Source organism: Clarias gariepinus, chromosome 27 (genome assembly GCF_024256425.1).
Source record: "Clarias gariepinus isolate MV-2021 ecotype Netherlands chromosome 27, CGAR_prim_01v2, whole genome shotgun sequence".
Lineage (NCBI taxonomy): Eukaryota > Metazoa > Chordata > Actinopteri > Siluriformes > Clariidae > Clarias > Clarias gariepinus.
In genome coordinates, this window is record NC_071126.1 from 4,935,449 (window position 1) to 4,959,738 (window position 24,290).

Genomic DNA, 24,290 nt, shown 5'->3' on the forward strand with positions numbered 1-24,290 from the left:
AGAGGTATCCGCTAATAAAATGACTTAAGTGACGGACAGAGATGTGTAAATCTGGAGTGTTGTTTGAGAAAATTTCTAAGATAGGAAAAACATCCATGCTCTGGTAAAGGATCACTTCACCCATCTGATGCCTGATGTGAACTGATTTCATGCATTGTCCTGCATTCGTTCCTATTACATGTGTACAGTACTGTGCAATCTTAAGTGTTTAAAATTAGTCATGAATTTTAGTCATAAATTTCAATTGGAGAAATATTACATCTTCCAAGGGTATTAAAAACTGCGGCAAACACAGTAGGGTGTAAAATGAAGAGAAAAAGGGAGAGAAAGACAGAACACGTAGAGCCTGGTTAAGTTCTTAAATGCAACAGAGATGCCTTTTCTTGTTCTGTGATGCACTTGGTTGAGTATTCATAGAAGCTCTGCAAACCATCGATCGAATCTGTACCAGAGACATGGCCTCTCTGACAGCACGCTATTAAAGCGAGCCAGCATAGCGTAGCGCATACCAGCACTGAGAAGAGAACCTGCTATTACTGAAACAAAAACATGCTGCAGGTACATCAATAGCTGCTTCTATAATGATCACCAGAAACTCGTTTGACTATGCATGTGAGCAGCATGAGCCTAAGATAATGAAGTGCTGTCCTGTTGCGCTTCCACCGCTCATAACTTAGCTTCAGATGGCTTTTCTGAGAACTAGGCAGGAAATAATGAAATAAAAACAGCCTTTCAGGTTCATGCTGATGGCGGTTTGGGTCTCCTTTAGAGCAGATATGGGTACTCCCGCGTTCCCCGATGGGACCGTATGCGCAGACAGGCTGGGCTCTCTTTTTAAAACCAAATCTAACAACGTTCTACAGATGCACACTGTGTGAGCACACTTCGGCTAAAGCGATGCCTTTAACGACACATTGTGCACTATCAACATTATCAGCGGGGACAGGAAGGGAAGTAAGTTTTTCCTCATTTTATAATGAGAGAAATATACTGCTGCAATGAGAAAAAATATAATATTTATTTCTGCTGCTGGTGCTTCCGCTGTTTCTCATGATACACATTTCTGTTTCTCATGATACACATATCTGTTTCGAATGGTACACAAGTCCCCTCCATTTTTCACTGGGTAACTGGTTCTTTATTGAACCAGTTTATGTTTTCTTGTCTGTCTCAAAAGCCTGGGTTTGGATTGAGGATCTTTATGAAAGAACAACCCCAGAAGAGTTGACAGAGGGTAATGCTGTAAAAACGAAATCAGTGTCAGTTACACTGCCTGACCCAAAAGTGACCCAAAAAGATTTCATTGGTCTGCATTCAGCTTTAATTATAGCACACAATGTGGCAGCGAGGTCATGTGCGGAAATTATTTCTCATGTTCCAAGAACCACTTTTTCACAATTTGAGTCAGGAACACGCCGGTGCCATCAGGAAAGGAAAACTCCACTATTTGATAACCTGGTACATTCGGGTCACCAGCTGACTTAATTTTTTGCCAATTAATGTTGCTGAGCCTAGACCTGACCTGCGTGAACACTGACTCCACCTGCCTCTACAGTGGGTTAATGTGTCTATGCATGATGGGTGTATCGCTTTATGTCCACACTTTCTTGCCCTGACGAACGCATCGCTCTGGAATAGGGTCAGTCTGAACTTATTAGACCACATGATATTTTTCCATTGCTCAAATGTTCAATATTTATGCTCCCTAGCAAACTGAAGCCTTTATTTTGATACGTTGTAAATTTGGAAATGCTCTTTCTTTCACAGTTAAACACAGCTGTGATTTCTGCTGTAGCTGTTATTATGATACAACTTTATCAAATGTTTAAGTGGGATTAGATTAGATTAGATTAGATTAGATTAGATTAGATTAGATTGGATTCGATTAGATTCAGGTGGTTAGCACTGTTGCCTTGCACCTCCAGGGTCCAGGTTCGATTCCCGGCCAGGCTCGATTCCCGTCTGTGTGCATGGAGATTGCATGTTCTCCCTGTGCTTGGTGCGTTTCCTCTCACAGTCCAAAGATATTTAGGTTATTCTAATTGGCGTTCCCAAATTGCCCGTAGTGTGTGAATGAGGGTGTGAGTGAGTGTATGTGTGTGTGCCCTGCGATGGATTGGCACCCTGTCCAGGGTGTGCCCTGCCTCGTGCCCTTAGTCTGTATTCCTATATACCCAAGGTATAGAAGATGAGTGAGTGAGAGTGAGATTAGATTCAATCTAATTTAAACATTATAATCTAATCTAATTTAACAATAAAGTTATGTTCATTCATGATTTTTTTTTTTTACCACATTTTTTTAAATATATATATTTTTTTTTACAAAGTTAATGCTTCTATAGTATCCTTCCAGGTTCTTATAATGCGTCGGGTAGTTCTCCCCATGTCTAGTCATTTCCGAAGGTTTTTTTGTTTTGTTTTTGTTTTTTAAGCAGGCCAATAACTTGACCCTTCTGCAACATGATGTGTATATAAATCATCTTTCAGAAGGGTCAGGTTATTGGGTTCTTAAAAAAAAAAAAATGTATGTTGTTCATGATTTCTTACCATTTTATATTAACTATTTTATTATATCGCAATAGGTCCTAATACATTTGATACAAGAAATCAGTGCTTTCTGTGCCTCTCTTTGGATGTGTTTATAAAATCTATATGGCAGGGACTTTTACTTGATAAATTGTCTCCTTTTGCAGATACAACAGACAATTGAATGAAGTGCCTGCTTCTGTTAAAGCATATTGCACATCTTCTCACTCTCTCTCTCTGCGTGTGTGTGTGTGTGTGTGTGTGTGTGTGTATACTGTTTCTCCCTTAGGCCTTGTTGGCTCTTATTAAAAGCTGCCCCCCCCCCCCACACACTTCAAAATGGCATCATAGTGTACTCCACGCTTACAATACACTCCAATTACGCTGCATATCGAAGGCCTTCTCTGAGTCATGATACAATGAAAGGAGTGTAATACAGAATGCCACAGATTTATTGTTTTATTGATACCGAGTTATTGTGCTTTTCCCTTGTAGTGCTTACCTGATGCTGTCGTTGCAATAAAGCTGCTTTTTATTTTTCCACAGATGAGGTTTTCATAAAGTAAATGATGAGCGCAGGGAGAGGCAGGCCAGTGGGAAGGCACTTAGCATTGACTTATAGGCGCAGTGGAATCTAGCAGCAGCCATTTTGTTCCTAAGGCAGCGGTACACAGTACTCAAAACGGATGTTTTTATTATTATTTGTCTTCTGGTTAAAATGTCTTTTTTTAGATTATACAAATTAATGCCTGTAAAGGGGAAAAAACATTGAAAATACACTGTATTCTGTCATTTACTGTATATGTATTTTTTATCTGAAGGTGACATATTTTTGTGTAACATGAAATTTTTAATGAATGAAGGAGTAAAACTGAGACAGTAAAGTGATGAGACTCATTCATTCATTAATTCATTTGTTCATTCATTTATCGTAGATAGTGCTTTATCCTGTATACAGGGTTGCGGGGGCCTGGAGCCTGTCGCAGGAGACTTACGGCTTAAGGGGGGGTACACAATAGACAGGGTGTCAATCTATCCCGCACATACACACTAGGGGCAAATTGGGAATGCCAATTAGGAGAGACAGATTTAAACCCTTTGACGCTAGAGGTGCAAGGCCACAGCTCTAACCACTCGGCCACCGCGCTGCCCTGTTATGAGACTCTTACCTGCAGTAAAGCCAAAAACATATGAATGGTGCAAACATTTTAAAGAATATTTTTCTTCTATGTAAGTCTCTGATTGATCCCAGACAAGAAGGGCCTGGGTTTGATTCCCATCTACTGGATGGAGAGCCGGTCCCAAACCCGGATAAAATAGGAGGGTTGCGTCAAGAAGGGCATCTGGCGTAAACCTAACGAGCGAAAGACATTTGGATAGGGCTCCAGTGTAAATGCGAAAAAACATATTGATTTTGGCTTAAACAAGCTAATTAGATTTTTTCCCACTTGTGACCTTACAGTATGTGTAAAAAAAAAAAAAAAAAAAGGCTTCTTGCTTGGCTCTGCTGTTCTCTGGAGGAGCGTGGCTTAGCAGTGGCACATTTGTATAGACATGGAAATGGCAAGTTTGGAAGAGGAGTGAAATAGTGGAGGTTAGAAGTGTAAAAAATATCATTTGAGGGGGAGAATTACAGTAACACACGCATTAACACACACACACACACACACAGCTTTGAGACGTGTTAACTTGTTTAAGAAAATATATTTATAGTGTCAACTTGCACTATGACTTTAAATCATTGGTAATTGTTGAAGCCGTGAAGTGTCCTTTAAGGAAATCTTGATTTACTATTGTGCAACTTGTCTTTTTAACTGTTCGGTTAATCTGTATCGTGAAGCTTCCAAAAATGAGAACGTCTTCAAGAATTAGGATTTTTGCCCTTTTTTGAAAACATGACAAATTACTTAAAATTTTTTTTTTTTTTTAAGTATCTGTGCAAGAGATAGAGAGAGGGAGTTGAATGGAAACAACTCTGCTGATACTGTACATCATCCATTTTACTATTTAAGTAAACAGATATCATGATGTCATTTTTAATGCATATTCATACTGTAGGCCTGTGCATTGTATATGAGGCTAAACACATACTTAAATATTTTAATAAGTCACTGTATTGAAAAATCATTTATTATTCAACCCAGATGCCTACTGCGGTTTATAATTATGTATCCAAAGGCATAATCATCACCGTCAAATTACTAGATACGACCAAGATGTTATGTTCAAACTTTCACTACAGTAGATATTTTACATTTAAATAAATAAATAAATAATAATAATTAGGACCATGTCCTTTGTTTTAAGCTTTGTGAGTTGCTTATCATGCATGGCTATTCTTTATAGTGGTTGTTTTTGTAATATTGTACTTCATGTTTGGGGGGCGGGATTAGAAATGGAAGATGGATGCAGGGTTCAGGAATCAGTTTAGCTGAAGTAAAGTTGCTGACATTATTAAATGAACACGTCAATGGGAAGTGACAGCGCAGCGGGCATTAGGTATGGTGTGAGGAATGAAAAAGTGCCCTCGAGTAGCGCCGGGTCACAGTTGCTGACGGCTACGCCTCGGGGTTGTTGCGGTGAATGACAGATCACCGGTGGCCTATTAAAGTCCCCTTTCATGGAGCACCTGTGCACAGAGCTGGGCATCTCATAGAGGACGTTACACAAATCTGCAAAGAATGAAAAAAAAGAGATGTTCTGTACATTTTATCCTAAAGTGCTACACTCGGGTACGTGTGCCACACCTAAACAAAAGGGAAAAACAGACATTTCTTTCATGATATTTTTAGCATGATTGCTCAAAATACGCAGCCAGTAGAGGTCTCCCTCTTAACATACTGATGTCCCATATAAGGACAAGTCACGTTCATGTGTCTTCTCAAGTCTTGCCTGCATTTTTGTGGGTTAATTCAAAATTCAAATTCAAATTTTATTTGTCACATACTTAGTACGAAATGTAGTGAAATGCTTATACGACCTGCAGTGACCTTAAAAGAGAATTAAAGCTTATAATAAGAAATAATAATTCTGATCCATAGTGCAAAGTAGATACTCTTTGCTCGAAGAATTTCCTTTTTTGTGTTTATCCTTAATCACCTGTAATTTTTAATTAAAGGCTCGAGCACACTGAGGCTGTTGGTTACAAATCTGAAAAAGAGAGAGAGCAAAAGAGCATGAATAGATGAATCCTGCTTGCTGCATGATGGCGTGCTGTCGTTGCCGTTGTGCCGTCCTCACTACAGTATGTACAACTGCATGCTTTTTGCTGCCAGTCTCCAAACGAAGCGAGACATTTTATTTATTTTTATTTTTTTTTTTTTTTGGGGGGGGGGGGGGGGGGGTATTTAGTATTATATATTTAGTATTTATATTATGATCAATATGTTATGTACAAATTCTGTGCTTATGTTAAGCTGAAATGTTGAGGTCATGTATTGTTTTCTTCCATGCCGTTGCACGACTGTATATCGAATTATCCAGTGTAATATATTAAAGCATGTAAGGAATATTTCTGTTGATGTTTGTGCTTTTATTTCTATGATTGTGTAACAGTAGACACCAGGGTTACAGTAGTGACAGGAGAGATTTAATAAAAGCAAAATCAAATGATTCTCTCTCTCTCTCTTTCTCTCTCTCTGTCTCTCTGCTTTGTAACTTCATAAATTATTTCTTTCTGAGACATTGCAGTGGTCTCATGAAGGGTGTGTGAATGCTGAGAGTGATACCACACCAGAAAAATGATATCAAACACTCAGCTGGAGTGCTTGGAAAACTGTGTGTGTGTGTGTGTGTGTGTGTGTGGGACCTTGCAGTGTCTCCAGTGGGTGATAAGCTCAGCGTCTGTCTGGACAAAGGTCCAGGTTATTTAATACTGCAGAGTCTCACTATGACATTTATTACTCTCCCTGCTCACTATCCTCCCCCCCCCCCTATCTCTCCCTCTCTCTCTCTCCTTCTCTCTCTCTCTCGATCCCTCAATGCTGCGGCTCTGTGTCAGCTTGCCGCTTATGTTCAGAGGACGACTGTAATTCACTGCCAGGCTGTAGGGCGCGGAATGAAGTGAGGACGGTGCAGGATGAAGTGCTTCACGGTGCTGCATGGCGGATGAGTGAAATGAAGGTTGTCAGCTCGCTTTAAAACCTTTCTTTCTGATAGATGTGCTGAATAGCTAAGACTACAAAGTGATTCTGCTCTTTCTCCCGCTGTCTATTTATCTCCTGCACTTGTTCTCGACTAGTCCTCTTGTGTGCCGCCGCATCCGTCAGAATGTATTTGTAAGATTTTTTTTATTTTGTAGGAAGTGTAACTGTGAAGCTAGTGGTTATTTAAGGTGAAGGAAGCGATAGTAAGCCTTATATGTATGCAAACACACACAAACACACTTGCATACATACATACATACATACACCGTTCTCCAAACTACTTTACAATGATTTATGATGAATGGCTGTACGAGCAGCATGCCATTAGGTTCCAGGTGCTCATATGAATACCGCACACGTATACATGCACACACATGAACACGTGCACGGACCACCCTGATTAATACCCCAGCTGATTAATAGCATGCAGTTGTCTTCATCAATCAGAAGGGGCACCTTAGTCATGAAGAAGAAAACAAGACTGTATTTTCCCACTAGCCTTAAAGGAACACTCCAGTGTACAGTAGCTTGCGTGTGATTCCAACAGATCATGATTTCACACCTTTCCCTTTAATGCCACAATCCACTTTACACGAAGTCGCCCAAATTTGGATATCAAAGTGTCCCTTTGTTTCAGGCGTATTCGCATGCCTAGGCTCTAATCTTAATAAACGTTATTAATATGATCTGTCGCAGGTTCACTGGTTGTTTTTCCCCAGACCACTTTTGTTATAGTCCAGTATTAGCCACTGCACACAAATTACACCTCACAAGGCTTTGGACTTTAGGACAGCCTGGATTGGTCACCCTCACGCACACAAATAACACATGACCAATCGGCGATAAGATTCAGTGCTTTCTTTACGCTGTAATAAGGAGAAATAATCAGTGGGTCAACAGGTGACAGCTTCTCCCTCTCTGGCACACACAGTCATTCAAGCTACACATGTCGTTCCTGAGCTGCCAGTGATCCAGACTCCCTCTGCCCTCTGGACCTGTCTGAACCATCCTGATGCCCCGCTTCTGGTTGGAGATCTCGTCACATGGATGCCCCGTGTGTCTCTTTGGGATGCGTCTGGTGTGTGCGGATGGTTCCCTCTACCTAGAAGACGGTTCTGGCCTCGACTGGTGTTGGCAGCTGTTTCTCTGAGGACTTGACCAAAGTTTAGTTGTATGGCCTTAATGCCCAACACAATGTCAACATGGATTGACCATGAACTTCTCCAGTTGGGACTGTCTGGGAATCGAATGCAGACATTCCACATGGCAAGTTAGAAGTCCGTCAGAAAGTTTTCTCAGTACACGCGAGCCATGATCAGACTTCATGCTTCACGTCTTAAACGCTGGCCTCCCAGGAACTCCTTTAATGGCTCAAACATGTGGAAAGGCTTGGAGCGAGGTTAGGACTGTACAAGGATGTGGCAAAAACTCCCAGTTGAGTTCCAGTGACATGAAAGTAGTGTTCGTGTGTGTCCAGTTCCTACAGATAGAAGCGTCTCCCGCAAGTTGGCAACAGGTTCTCAGATGATATTTAAGGATCAGGCGTTCCAGTCTCTGAATGTTCACAGTTAAAGGCATGTTTATAGTGGGCTGTAAGCCACCGCAGACGGTGACGTCATTCACAGATGTGCGACCTTCTTTAATGTGTTTGCACCATTCAAATGTTTTACTGCGGCTAAGAGGCTCATCACTTGAAATCTTCAGTAATTGTTAGTTTTACGGCTTTCTTTTCTTTCCTGATTTGTTACGAACGGCACTCATATTTTATTTTTTTTTAATTTGATTACATTTTAGTTATATTTGTGATTTAAGAATCTATGAAAAAATTAAAAATCACAATTACCACTGCCGGGTAAACACCCAGTACCCTGTCTTCTTATAGGTTCTGACAGATCGGTTCCACATGGTTTACTTATTTATCATAATTTTTTGTTCAAACGATAAATAAGCCCGGTTCACAGCAATCCTACATCCTATACTACAGGTGCTGTAGATAGAGATCAGCTTGAAAAGCATGACGTATACATTTAAAATACTTCTTCAAAGCCGTTTTTCTTGAAAAGGCTGAACATGTAATGCCACATCTCCGGATAGTATCCTGGATGAATGCACTACATGATGAATGTTCCCGCCTTTCTCTCTCGGGCCACTCCGGATACTTGACATGAATTTTAAACAGAATGTGCAGTCTAATTTTGTCTGTGTTGTGAGAAAATGTGTCTGCGCGTGTGGGTTTGTGTGTGTGCCATGTTTACTTGTTTGTTTCTAGTCCCAGGAAGTCTGTGGGGGGCACGACGACATGTCATATTGGTGATGTATTCATTGTGTGTTTCTTTGATGTTTAATGAACTCGATATTTTAAAGTCACTTCAAACAGCGGAGTCACTGTTGCACAACAAGCCTTTGAACCGTGTTGAATACTAATTCCAATTTTTTAAAATCTTAAATCCAGGTAAGATAAACTGAAAAAAAACTTGTCTTTTCTGTCTTTTTTTCTGTCTTTTTTTCTCATGATAAATGATTATACGTTACTGCGGACAGACCTTCAAGGTTAAATGATGGGAAGGATGCTTGTAGTGTCGTTAAAGGAGATTTTAAGAGAGGATGGAGGCTCGGAGGATGGAGGGAGAGAGAGGTATAGTAAGTGAAAGGGGAAGACGAACAGCATCATGCTTAATTTAATAAAGAAGCAGAGCGCATCATAAGAAAATGAAAAGTCTTGTTGAAAGTCATTAGGTTCTGTGTGTGTGTTCAGTTTTCACTAAAGCAGTGCCGTGATACAGGACCGGGATGTCGGCCTTCTTGCAAATGAAGTGTGTGTGTGTGTGTGTGTGTGTGTGCTGGTCGTATCACTTACATACATAACGTCTTGGCATGTGCTATCAGTGGCTATGTACAGTACTGCTCCAAGTGTAGCTTATTACAGTAAATGTGTGAGATATGTAATCCCAAACTTTTATTTTTTCAAAAGAAAATAAGTAAATACAATTGTGCATGTATTTTGATTTTATATTTAAGTGCATCACTTAGTGCAAGATGGTTAGACATAGCTAAAGATGAAGGTGTGTGACATTTGCTTATTTCTTTGCTGTGCTTCTTACAGATTGAGCAACAGCTGAAAGTGATTTTGGTCAGCTGTTGATGACATATAAAGTGGAGCACCAGGGGGCAGTAGAGCGCTCAAACTGCAAAGACAGTCCCTGGTCCTGTGGCTTTAGCGATCTTAATGTATATAGAGAGACTGTAGTCTCTGGAAATAGGATCTTCTGGAAAAAGAAGCCCAGTGCTTTTTAGTTATTTAGCCATTCACATGATGTGATGTTTCCGCACCAAAAGAAATCACATATATAAATTTAAATTATAAAAAGTATTAAAGACGAACAGACAGTGGTTTTATATTAGATGATTCTAGTGTATGAGTGGCTGATCATTAAAAGAAAGTAAGTGAGACACTGGATGAGTGAGTGAGTAAGAGGGAGTGTATGGGTGAGTAAGTAAATGAATATGTGATTGACAGAAATTGGAAATAAGTCAACTATTGAGTCAGTGTAAGAAAGTGAGTGAATTGTGAGTGTAATTGAGAAAGTAAAGGAGAAAGTGAACGAATGAGTAAGAAAGTGAGCTACTGAATGTGTAAGCAGGGAAATGAGTAAGAAAGTGTGGAAATGATTGAGTAAGAAAATCTGTAAATAAGAGAGTAAGTGAATAAGTGAGTTAAAAATGGGTAAGTGCGTAAATGTGTTAGTAAATGTAAGCAAGAAAGTGTAAAGAGTGAGCGAATAAGTAAGAAAGTGAGTGAATGAATGTGTAAGCAGGTGAATGAGTAAGAAATGATTAAGTAAGAAGGTACAGTTAAACCTTGGATTGCGGGAACCTTGGTTCCGGTAGCGTGCCTATGTCAAAGCACTTGTTTATCAAAGCGAATTTCCCAATAAAAAATAATGAAAACTCTGCTGATTTCTTCCACAGCCTAAAAAAATCATATAAAAATAAATAATATGAGTGGCGCAGTGGTAAAGTGCTCGCCCTATCATCCGGAGATCGCTGGTTCGATTTTCGAGTGATGCTGTTACCTCTCACAGCCAACGGTCTAGAGAGAGCTGATTGGCCGAGCTATCTCAGAGGGATGAGAGGTCCTTTTTGCTCCCATATTAATGCATGAGCAAGCAGTTGGAAAAGATGCGGTCGACTGGCGTCGCAAGGAAACACGTGATAGTCTTCGGCTGAATAATAGTAGTAGTAGCCTTAATGTGGGACCCCTAGTGACGGGGAGGAATTGGCCACGATTAAATTAGGGAGAAAATCGTGGAAAAAATCCTCCCCCCACCACCCCAAAAAAAAGAATAAAAATAAATAAATATTATGAAATGTAAAGTAAAAATAAAGCAAATTAAAAATTTACTTCACCTTTAAAAACAATCTTGTCAGAGCAGTGCTACCGTAGTGTGTGTTTTTGTGCGTGCATGTGTATGTGTGAAGCCGAAGTAAGACGAAAGGAGGGGGTAGGGGGCTACTGTGTAGGACAACTTTTTACACACACACACACACACACACACATACACAAACACAAACACACTACCGAAAACAATGCTATGGCGAGAAACTTCTTTAACAAGGAACCTCTCTAATGACACTAAGAGAGCTACTTGCTTTACGCGGTCACAATGTTATAATAAACGCACACACATGGTCACAATGTTATAATAAACAGTACACGCGCACGGATGTTGACTATACAAGTGACGCACGCGCAGTGAGACTGAGCATGGGAAAAGATTAACCACAATCCCACAGCACACGAGAGAGAAGAACCTTTATTTACCGTTTATTTACTAAGGTAAAATCTTTTACAAAATTTTGCTTATCTTGCAAAACGCTCTCAGACCAAGTTACTCGCAATCCAAGGTTCCACTGTAAGTGAATAAGTGAGAAATTGAGTGATTAGGAAAATGAGTGAGTAAGCAAGTGAGTGAATGATTAAGAAAATAAGTAAATAAGTAAAAAAAAATTAAGTACGAAAATTAATGAACGAACAAGTAAGCAAATGAGTGGATAAGAGAGTAAATGAACATAACCATAAATGCTCCCTGATTCCAAAACAATTGGCCTTCATGTAGAATAAGATGCTAATCCTTGCTAATCACATACGTATGCTACATGCAGTAGACAGAGATAAGGTAGAAAGGTGTGTATTTTTAGCCTTTATACGATTCATTAATGTGCTAATGCCAGCTGTGAGTTGACATAATGAGTCAGTAAAGTCTGTAGTGCAAAAAAAAAAAGATATTAATCTTGTGTAGGTTGGGAGAGAGGAGTGTTGCCCGCTGATGTTCAGACAGTTTTAAAGTTATGTGTGTACTGCAGCATTGCTAATTATTCTAGAAATTCTGGATTTCTTTTAAAAGGTTTTAATTCTGCCTATCATTACTTACTTTATTATATCATTTTCCAAGCGTTTATTAAGGTTGCTGAGGAAGCGAGGGATTTCCAGCCTACCCGCGCTCTCTCAGCCCCAGTGCTTGTGCTCGATTAGCCAAATCCCAACCCTGTTTTTTCTGAGACAAGAACAGCCATTGAGTGTCCACAAAAGATAACATTGAGGAGTGTGTTAGAGCAAGGTCAACACGAGAGCGCCACTGATACGAGCGACAATGCCACAACCATGGGAGAGAGAGAGAGATGATATGGTCGGATTGTCATGTGACTTGACTGTAAGAGATGAACATGAGAGAATTAAAATTCGGAGGAAATCCTGGTCATGCAGTGTAAAAGAAATAAAAATCTGTGAAGGAAATGTACGTTTTAATTATAGCCAAATGAATGCGTTTCATTGTTTAAGCAGCACGCATGCTTTGTCTTCTGACCTCCATGTTCTTAGCTGCCAATTAACGGTGTAAAAGTCTTGGTGTTTACTGTGTCCCCAGGGCTGTCAGCAGGGCGTGTTACCTATACTGTAGGTATGTGTGAGGGGAGGGTTTAAATTAATTGGCTTTATTTCTCTCCGCTCTGGTGGGTGCAGGAGAGTTAATTGGTGTCCGTCCTATAAGGGCGATCGATTGGTCAGTCCGGGTGCCAATTAAAGCCTATGTGGCCAGTCAATGGGAGGGACTGGTTTTATCTCCCACACTGTGATGTACATGGGTGAGCTGGGCTTTAAACTATCTTAACAGCTCAAGCCAGACATATACAGTATATTTATAGCCTAAACCTACTGTATCATACTGTGCAAAAGTCTCTAGCACCCCCCGTTTTCATGTTTTGCTTTTAAAGAGTCAGTCTTTCTGTATTTTTAACATAGTTGAGGTGTAGTATACTGGTGATGCTGAATGCTAAGTGGTTGGAACAGACGAGAGGGGAAATGAGGTTGATGCTGAGGTTGTTGCATAAACCAAAATATCTTGAAATTGTATCTTTAGGCACCCTGCCTAAAGTAAAACATTCGTTTCCATTTCTGTCATTAAATCTACATTAATTTAATTTTATTTAATTTAATATGAATAAATGGGGGGGGGGGGGGACTCGATACATGTGCACAGTACTGTACATCTCAGTGAGATCTACAGTATCTGAACACATAGGATTCACTTGCACTGCTTTACGGTTACACCATGTCCTCATCCCCTCATCATCACATGCTAGCCATAACTTTACATTTAGGGTTTTTTACTGACTTTGATCAAATAATCAATCTTTAAATGTCCTGTTTTGGTAAGCCTGTATACTATATTCTTGATTCAGATTCCTGTTCTTTGCATTCAGTAGTGAAACTTTTTTTTTGAAACCCTTTTTCTCCCTTAACGCAGTTGTAAAAAGTGCTTATTTGAGTTACTGTACTCTTCCTTTACATGTTACCTTCTGTACATGATACAAGGCAGATTTCCTCTACTTTGCCTGTTTTATTAATTAACATGTAATTTGGGGTGCAGTGTAATTAACTATGCCCAAAAGTCACTTTAGGAACTGCACCTGCATGCACAAATGAATACAGCTGAAGGATAAGTATCAATAAGTTTCCCAAATGTGCTGTATGTGTCAAAATAAAGAGTTCCAGTAAAAAGTGCAGGATGTTGTGTTTACATCATGAGCAGATTACAAACTTGTATACACCTGCTTTTATTTTGCAACAATATTATATTTGATGTTATATTAGGTCATTATATTTGACTGTGTATATTAGTACTCTTTTTACTCGCTCAATGGATATATGGTCCCTAGGAATAGGAATCACCAGTCACCTCTCGATATGATAATATTGTGGTACCTAGGTGGCAATTCTATTAAAATTGCGACTCCAAGTAACATAAAAACACAGGGCTTTTAACACAACATTTTCGGCTAAATTTGCGCTTGCAGTATTTTGAGATCGGGGGCTCTTAACGCGTCCGATTTCAGTAAAAGTAACACCATAAAAATTTCTGTAAAAAGCATTTCTGTTGCGCCACTTTGAAGCTTTTGCACTCAATGCAGAATCATTTACATCTGAGGATGATCGCCTGATCACCAGTCACGGCCAATCAAGCTGAAAACCCGACAGATCGAGTCACTGGCCGATCGACCGGTTCATCTCTATTATAAATATAAAGATCGATTTTGGAGTCAGTCTGGCGATACGCGAATCGCCCCACAAAATAATCGTGATTCATAACTGAATCGATTCTTTCCCCAACCTCTAATGGTCTCTGGTTAACTAATGGGGTTGGGTAGATGGTGTGTGTTCAGTTTATATGTAGGATTCCATTGGGTTCTGTGGTTTTCTCTCACATCTCCTGAAAACGCTAGTATGTGGATTTTCTGTTCAAAAGTTAGTTATTGTTACATTAATGCACTATGTTCTTGGAGAACATTTATAATATATAAACATGTGAAATGTGGCATGTGATCATGTTTAGATTTATTGCTTACAGGAAAAAACCCAACATATTTAGTTTTTTTTTTTTGTATTTTAGTGAAAAGTGCATCACCAGTGAGCTTTAATTAACAGTTGTCCCCCCTCCCTCTCTCTCTCTCTCTCTCTCTCTCTCCTCAGGGCAGGACCGGACTGAGGCAGCTCTGATAAAACGTTTTAAAGGGGATGGTGTCCGCTACAAGGCCAAGCTCATTGGCATCGATGAGGTCACTGCCGCAAGAGGAGACAAGCTCTGTCAGGACTCAATGATGAAGCTTAAGGTGTTTGCTTTTTTTTTTTTTTTTTTTTGCATGTGTGTGTGTGTGTTTGTCTGTGTGCACACAACTGCTGTCACAATGTGAATGATCTCTCGTACCCTACATCCATCAGCTGAGTTAATGAGCCTTGTAAACCATGCTGCCCAGCCAAGGGGTGGAAATGTGTGTGTGTGTGTGTGTGTGTGTGTGGTTGGAATGTATTTAACTATTTTTGTGAAATCAATCCCATTATAAAAGGATTATAAGTACAACTTTTATTTAGAACAACCAAATGAGCTATAACAGTATTTAGCTGCAGTAATACACATGTGCATGTTTGTTCAGTAACACATACTCTGTGTGTATTTGTGCATCTATATATATATATATACACACACGTGTTTTAAAATATGCCCATGTGTATATGTATATGCAGTGTTGGACAATGTCATGATTTGCATTATTATTTAATTGTAATGGAGGTCAGGCTCCCATTAATCATACTCATATTCCCATAATGCTTCACTACCTGGTAGACTAACGACCCGACATTACCATTACTAATCTCTTCCCCTCTCTCGCTGTGTCTCTGTCACTAACCAAACACATACTGTACAGTATGCACACACTCCCAGAATGTATACACTCTGCTCAGAACTGCTTCATCTCTCCATCCATGACAGAAAATAAATAAGCCCCTTTTGCCCTCACTGCTCTCAAGCCAGGACCAAATGGGGTTTCTTTCACCATCTCAAAGCATTTGTATACCGTATGTCAATGCTGTCCCAGCCATGATTTTTTTTCCAACATGTTTTTTTTAAATGTTTTCCAAATCAGCGGACATGGATTGTGTGAATAAGGAACACATAAACTATGTTATTCTAAAGGAGCAGTATTTATATGGCCCACCAATCAGGACCGATCGATACTAAGGATCACGTTATTGATCGATATGGGGAGATAGGAATGTGTAGATTCCCTTGGGGGAAGTTAAAACAAACAACATTCAGTAGACCACCTTCTAGTTTGCCAGCGTGCATGCATGCTCCTATTTGTACAGATAAATGTGCCATAAGTTTTGTCTTTAATTGTCAAAAAACACACTTAGTCACAATCTCACACATGGAGAAAATGGTGTTGTTTTGCTGCTAATAGTGGAGATCACAGTAGGTCATATATAATATAAATGTGCACATGGAAAAAACATATAAATAGATTAAAAAAAAAAAGGAAAAACGTGTGGGAAAGTGTAATTCATTTTGTTTATTCGCTAATTGTTTGACACTGACATATTTATTTCTCCCATGTTTCAGTGCAAACAAAATGTAATTTATAATGAAATTTAGTAATAAGAAATAAAAATAACATTCTAAGATGTAAGTAAATTCTGTCATCGTGTATGAGGGGTGTTGATGTCAAACTGGGACGTAGCGTATGGTGAAATCTTTTTGTAAATAAGGGCATAAAACCGATTGACATTTATAGAACACTTCAAGCACAGTACAGTGATAAGACTTTTAGCCACAGTAAAACATCTGAATGATGCAAATGTTCCCGTGACCGTTCCCGTGAACATTTAGCGAATGGAAAGCTTGATTCTTAAAAATCCTGACCTCACTCCAAGCCATTTCCACGTTTTGGCCATTGAAGAAGAACCTGGGAGACCAGAGTTTTGGACATGAAGCAGGCAGTCCGATCCTGGCTCTGACCCAGCTTGATGGTATTCGAGCACCAGTGAAATGCTGGGATAAGTGCATTAGTGTAGCAGAGGATTATACAGAGAAATAAGGGTTTTTTTTATAACAACATATAAAAAAAAAAAAAAGAATTGCATGTTACTCAAGTTCATATGCATGTGAAAATACTTTCGGCAATATAATGTAGTTATACATATAGTAAATATAATGATATAACCTAGCTATGCATGTAAATATGTGCAACAGCTACAGAATAGATAACGGTAAATTGTACATTACACATTACAGGACATCAAATACCAAAAAAAAAAAACCAATAAAATGCCGGATTATCGCTATGATGTGTGTGTATAGATAATGTGTGGTAATCCAGTAATGTAATGGTGGTGATCCATTTTTTTGAAGCATATAGGTCTTCAGAGATGAATAATTATACTAATATAAGCATATTTTTATTTATGAAACTCCATTCAAAAATAAACAGAGCCCAACATCCAACCCACATTCAGTACTCAAACCACCTCATACAGTCAAACAGTGATGTGGAGAACCAGCATGCATTACAGTATATTATCATGCACTACAGTATATCATCATGCACTACAGTATATCATCTGCAAAAAGCTTTAAGCTCAAGTTTGTGTATTTATGTTTTTCTGTTCTCTGTAGGGGATCGCTGCCTCGGCACGCTCGAAAGGAGAACATAAGCAGAAGGTTTTTCTTACAGTGTCCTTTGGCGGGATCAAGATCTTTGATGAAAAGTCAGGGGTGAGTGAGAGAATGATTCGGGAGTTTGCATGCTCGGTGGGGGTTTGGTATTTAAAAATTCTGAATCAATAGATGTCTGAAGGAAGCAGAGAGATTGCTACTTGCAGCAGACTTGCTTGTGGCTTTCTGATCCATTTTCCGGACGTTTGCTCTTTCCAAAAACAAATCAGCAATTATTCATCAATAACAGATGCACACCCTATGTTCAGTGCCCTATTTCCTATAATTCACCCCCCCCCACACACACACACACACCCTGTATGTGATTCACAGACGCACATTGTAAACCATTCCTTTAGAAAACCTAACAACAATAAACTTGAGCTGAGTTGACTTGAATTAAACTGTTGGGCCTGTGAGTAATATTTGGTCCACACGTTAAGCCCGGCTTCTCCTGGTTTAATGTGTTTTTTGCTCATAAAGGATCACGGAGAGCCAGCTAAATGGGGCTCCTGTGCCTCCTCAGAAAGCTGCAGGCTGCTTTGTTTGTTTCCTTGACTCAGAGCAGCTCCGTACTTTGGGCTTGATTCGAGGCAGGAGGTCCCATAGGAAGGCTAAGGCTGTGTTAATGATGCGTTTTGAGGAAAGGAGAGAGGGGGGCGCTCTCGGGGGAAATCAAACAAGCCTAATTGAATAGATGTGTCGGAATAGAATGCTGCAGGCTTTACCCAAGCTAGCTCCAAGTCCATGTGCTAATTCTCTGGGAAAGAGAATGGTGACCTGCAGTACAGGACAAAAGGAGAGTGGGAGTCAAACACATAGTGAATATATATATATATATTGTGTGTGTATGTGTGTATACCGTATGTCTGTACAGTATATATCAGTAGCATAGCATGTTTTTTATATAAGAAAATTACGGTGGCCCTGAAGTGCAAAACAAATTAACAAAACTGAACACAAAATAACAAAACCCAATACAAAATAACAAATTCAAAACCAAATTAACAAAACGGAAAACCAAATAACTAATATCTGACTGGCCGAGAAGTGCAATACAAATTAACAAAACGGAAAACAAATTAAAAACCAAATAACAAAACCCAAAACTATTTTTTTTGGAGGGGGGAAGTTTTGTTGTTTTGTTTTTGGTCTTGTTATTTTGTTTTCAGATTTGTTAATTTGGTTTTGAATTTGTTTATTTGTTTTCCGTTTTGTTAATTTGTATTGCACTTCTCGGCCAGTCCGATACAAACCGGAAAAGGTAGGTATAGTTAGCGAATAAAATGCTTACCGCTGATTGGACGAGACATCTGTCACTCAAGATATACAGGAAGTAGGAACTTGTTTCTTTATCTTTGTTTCTTGTGTGTTCTGCTTTACTTTAAACTATGATGGCCGTGAAGTGCAAAAAAAATTAACAAAACTGACTTCAGGGCCACCGTAAGTTCGCCATATTTGAAACCACAATAATGTTTGCACATTCATACACACACAAATCTACCGCTACTACAGTACTTCCTGTATATCTTGAGTGACAGATGTCTCGTCCAATCAACGGTAAGCATTTCATTCGCTAACTATACCTACCTTTTCCGGTTTGTATCGGACTGGCCGAGAAGTGCAATACAAATTAACAAAACGGAAAACAAATTAACAAAACAGAAAACAAATTAACAAATTCAAAACCAAATTATCAAATCCGAAAACAAAATAACAAAACCAAAAAACAAAACAACAAAACTCCCCCCCTCCAAAAAAATAGTTTTGGGTTTTGTTATTTGGTTTTTAATTTGTTTTCCGTTTTGTTAATTTGTATTGCACTTCTCGGCCAGTCAGATATTAGTTATTTTGTTTTCCGTTTTGTTAATTTGGTTTTGAATTTGTTATTTTGTATTGGGTTTTGTTATTTTGTTTTCAGTTTTGTTAATTTGTTTTGCCCTTCAGGGCCACCGTAGAAAATGCATTTAAAAGAATTCATAGCTTAAATCACACAACTTACACTACACAATTTGTCTTTAAAATATAATTTAATACTTAATACACTGAAATGCCCAAATGTCCCAACCAATGACCAAACTCAAGTCACCAGAAGCAATGCCGGTCCCAAGCCTAGATAAAATTGGCGTGTTGCGTCAGGAAGGGCATCTAGTGCCCCAAGTTGTGTGCGGATCGGATGTTCCACTGTGGTGACCCCTCGACGGGTCCTGCCAAATGAACTTCTTTAACTGCACATGTCATGCTTTGTATTTATGTTGTTAGCAGCGCAGACTAACTGTACTAACTACACTAATGTGAAAAGTCTTGAAGCTCCGCTATTTCTTTATATATGCAGTGGGGCCAAAAGTACCAAAACAAAGTAACAAAGACTACCATCAGAAACACACCGCACCGCCAGTGACTCAGATCCTATTAGTGATTATTTATTGAATTAGTGACCTTGTGAAGACTTACAGAAAATGTTTGACCCCTGTCATTGCCAACAAAGGGTATATAACAAAGTATTGAGATGGAATTTTGTTATTGACCAAATACTTATTTTCCACCATAATTTGCAAATAAATTATTTAAAAATCCTACAATTAGATTTTCTGGAATTCTTTTTTCTTATTTTGTCTCTAGTAGTTGTGGTATACCTATGATAAAAATTACAGGCCAAGTGGGAAAACTTGCACAACTGGTGGCTGACTTACTACTTTTACTTTTATATATATATATACACACACAAATGAGTTCCGTTCCAGCAGCACGTTCATAAGTCGGAGTTGTTCGTAAATTGGACAACATGAGTCCTACGTATAAACCTTTGACACAAGCATTTCAATCCAATTGACTAAATCTGTCCCCTTTCCCAACACGGCTACGAATGTTAGAAGCGAACCATGGTCTATTCGTATCTGCAAAAATTAGAAATTTATAATTGTAATGTTCATAAACTGGGTATTACCTGTATTTTTAATGTAGTTTTGATGGAACAGTACTCCAAGCTTTCAGAAGGACTTTGGGAAGTATCTCATTTTTAGTCTAGTCTTTGTACCAGAGCAATTTCCGAGCAACATTTTTTGTTTGTTTAGCCACACATAAACACATCTTTTGTCTAAGTCAATATCGATATCATGGCCAGACAGGAATAAATCAATTTACAGAACTGGGTTGAAATTTGTTATTTAAACGATTATTTAGTGATTGTTCAATTTTTAAAATGAAAGGATGAAATTTCCAACCCTAATACCTAATAGACATTACTTGAATGTGATCCTCCAGCTTTGTTTAAAGTGCTTTTTGTGAAGCGGTGACATGGCTGTGGAGAGGCTCATGGCAGTCCGGCCTTTGCAGCTCTTTTCTATTATAGAGCTCTTGTGTGACCGTGGTTTTCCGTTTTGTTAATTTGGTTTTGAATTTGTTATTTTGTATTGGGTTTTGTTATTTTGTTTTCAGTTTTGTTAATTTGTTTTGCCCTTCAGGGCCACCGTAGAAAATGCATTTAAAAGAATTCATAGCTTAAATCACACAACTTACACTACACAATTTGTCTTTAAAATATAATTTAATACTTAATACACTGAAATGCCCAAATGTCCCAACCAATGACCAAACTCAAGTCACCAGAAGCAATGCCGGTCCCAAGCCTAGATAAAATTGGCGTGTTGCGTCAGGAAGGGCATCTAGTGCCCCAAGTTGTGTGCGGATCGGATGTTCCACTGTGGTGACCCCTCGACGGGTCCTGCCAAATGAACTTCTTTAACTGCACATGTCATGCTTTGTATTTATGTTGTTAGCAGCGCAGACTAACTGTACTAACTACACTAATGTGAAAAGTCTTGAAGCTCCGCTATTTCTTTATATATGCAGTGGGGCCAAAAGTACCAAAACAAAGTAACAAAGACTACCATCAGAAACACACCGCACCGCCAGTGACTCAGATCCTATTAGTGATTATTTATTGAATTAGTGACCTTGTGAAGACTTACAGAAAATGTTTGACCCCTGTCATTGCCAACAAAGGGTATATAACAAAGTATTGAGATGGAATTTTGTTATTGACCAAATACTTATTTTCCACCATAATTTGCAAATAAATTATTTAAAAATCCTACAATTAGATTTTCTGGAATTCTTTTTTCTTATTTTGTCTCTAGTAGTTGTGGTATACCTATGATAAAAATTACAGGCCAAGTGGGAAAACTTGCACAACTGGTGGCTGACTTACTACTTTTACTTTTATATATATATATACACACACAAATGAGTTCCGTTCCAGCAGCACGTTCATAAGTCGGAGTTGTTCGTAAATTGGACAACATGAGTCCTACGTATAAACCTTTGACACAAGCATTTCAATCCAATTGACTAAATCTGTCCCCTTTCCCAACACGGCTACGAATGTTAGAAGCGAACCATGGTCTATTCGTATCTGCAAAAATTAGAAATTTATAATTGTAATGTTCATAAACTGGGTATTACCTGTATTTTTAATGTAGTTTTGATGGAACAGTACTCCAAGCTTTCAGAAGGACTTTGGGAAGTATCTCATTTTTAGTCTAGTCTTTGTACCAGAGCAATTTCCGAGCAACATTTTTTGTTTGTTTAGCCACACATAAACACATCTTTTGTCTAAGTCAATATCGATATCATGGCCAGACAGGAATAAATCAATTTACAGAACTGGGTTGAAATTTGTTATTTAAACGATTATTTAGTGATTGTTCAATTTTTAAAATGAAAGGATGAAATTTCCAACCCTAATACCTAATAGACATTACTTGAATGTGATCCTCCAGCTTTGTTTAAAGTGCTTTTTGTGAAGCGGTGACATGGCTGTGGAGAGGCTCATGGCAGTCCGGCCTTTGCAGCTCTTTTCTATTATAGAGCTCTTGTGTGACCGTGGTGGTAATCCCACGGCTTAGAGCTGCTATGAAAAAAATAGAGGAGTCAGGCCTGTGTGTGTGTGTGTGTGTGTATATCATAGTGATAGGCTATGAGGCAGGATGACTGGGTCCTGTCACTGTGGCTGTTTTAAAGCTTTTATTAGACCTGAAAAGTGCTGTCCTCTATTACCTTCAAGGCCATACCTTATCCTGCTGCTCCACTTCATCTCTGCCCATCTCTCTTATTCTTTGCCCTTTTTTTATCCACTCTCTGGTTTTCTCTGACTTATTAATCCATGTCCATTTTTCTCACCTTTACTTCTCTTGCTGTCTAATGTCGGTCACTTGGATACCTGGTTTAAAAAAGCTTATCATTCTTGTTACTGTCAGGGATTGTAGAAGGAGGCAGATTCAAGTTTAAAGTATTTAAATCAAAGTGCAGTAGGCATGAACCAATATCAAGACTACGCAATCCAATCAATGACACAAACTAGACACGCATGGAATCTACATACAGTCGGCCATAAATATGATGACCTACAACAGACTCTAGACCTGAGAGTGCTACATTCATTCATTTTATATATCGAGTGCTTCTATATCAGAGTGCTATCCTGTACAGGGTTGCGGGGCCTTGAACCTATCCCAGGAGACTTTGGGAATGTGGCAAGGTACACCCCGGACAGGGTGCCAATCCATCGCCAATTAACCTAATCTGCATGTCTTTGGACTGTGGAAGGAATCTGGAGTAAACAGAGGAAACTCCCCAAGAACGGGGAGAAACTGCACGCACACAGCCCAGGACAGGAATCGAACCCTCGACCCTGGAGGTGCAAGGCCAAAGTGCGAACCATTGTGCAGTCAGAGTGCTATACAAGCATAATTTAAATACTATTAAACCAAAAAATGAATTCTATGATTCTATGAAGTGAGTGTAGTGGTCAGTTAAGATGCAGTGGCTGATGGGAATCATAGTCCATAACTATGACCATACAGTAACTTTCCAGCATAAAAAGATTCGACAGACAGTTTGATTGAGATTTTACTGTGTCTCCAAAGAATTGTCAAATGAGGCTTTCAGAGAAGATTTAATTGGACAAATTATTCTAAAGTACTGATAAAGGAAACCCCCCAAAAAATGAGAGATAGAGCAAGAAGCAGTGCGATAATGAATCACCAGTAGAGATAGAAAAGGACTACCACTGCAAGGTTTAAGATTCGATGAAAGAGAAGACCTAGGAGAATTTTCTCAGATGGATAAAGTTCCTATTGGTGGTTTGTGATGTAAAAGCCTAAGAGATAAGGTATGTTTCAGGTACTGTACAGGTCGGCAAAGAACAGGCCATAGACCAGATTAGCTCATGACCTTCAGAGAACTAGAAATCTAAAATGGAGGAAGTTATCACAACCCTTCTAGAAAGTCCAACTGGTGGAAAATCCAATGGCTGGTCTACCTAGTGAATAGATTAACTGCTCTTTAAATCTATGGACAAAAATCCCAGATAGGTGGCATAGTGGCATAGTGGCTTGCATTGTAGTGTGACACCTCCAGGCTCGAGGGTTTGACTTCAGTCACCAATCTGTGTGTGAAGTTTGCATGTTCTTCCTGTGCTCATGGGTCTCCTCCCACTGTCCAAAGACATGCAGGATTACGCAAATTGGCATTTTCAAATTGTATGCATGTATTGTGATGGATTGGCACCTCGTTCAGGGTTTACCCCGCCTAGTTCCCTGAGTCCCCTGGGATAGGTTCCAGGCTTCCTGTGACCCTGTACAGAGTAAAATCCCAGATAGCAAGCTGACACCCGCCGACACTTGATAGCATAATATACTGTATATATGATGCTACACGCCAAATGAGCATCACTGAAAATAATACAAAGTTAATAACTAAGTCTTTATGCATGCTACCCAGAAGACGATAGTGTAGTCGTTAAACAATTGTTTCTTTATCCATATTTCCTTTTTTTTCCACTTATCTTCTTTTCTTTCAAAGTCTAATTTCAGTGCAATATAATATTTCTGAGCTGTGCAGTGACAGAGGCTTTAAATTAAATATAATGTTCATCTTCACGCCTTTGCTTCTACACTTCACAGCTTGTTGGCATCTCCCTCAGTGCCTTTCTCTGATGAAGAGGAGCAACTTCTTAATTTCATTAATTTGAGTCAGCAGAACACTGTGTGATTCTCAGAGACTCGTTTAA

General features: G+C 39.1%; 1 protein-coding gene across 11 annotated transcripts in view; it reads left to right on the plus strand.

Moving 5' to 3' along the window:
* Positions 1-24,290, plus strand: part of dab1a (DAB adaptor protein 1a) — a 409,818-nt gene that overhangs the window by 324,057 nt on the left and 61,471 nt on the right. For all 11 annotated transcript variants that reach the window (XM_053488880.1, XM_053488879.1, XM_053488881.1 and 8 more), the window contains 2 exons: positions 14,698-14,837; positions 17,180-17,278. In XM_053488880.1, coding sequence (XP_053344855.1) covers positions 14,698-14,837; positions 17,180-17,278 — 239 coding nt within the window. The remainder of the gene's footprint in view (positions 1-14,697; positions 14,838-17,179; positions 17,279-24,290) is intronic.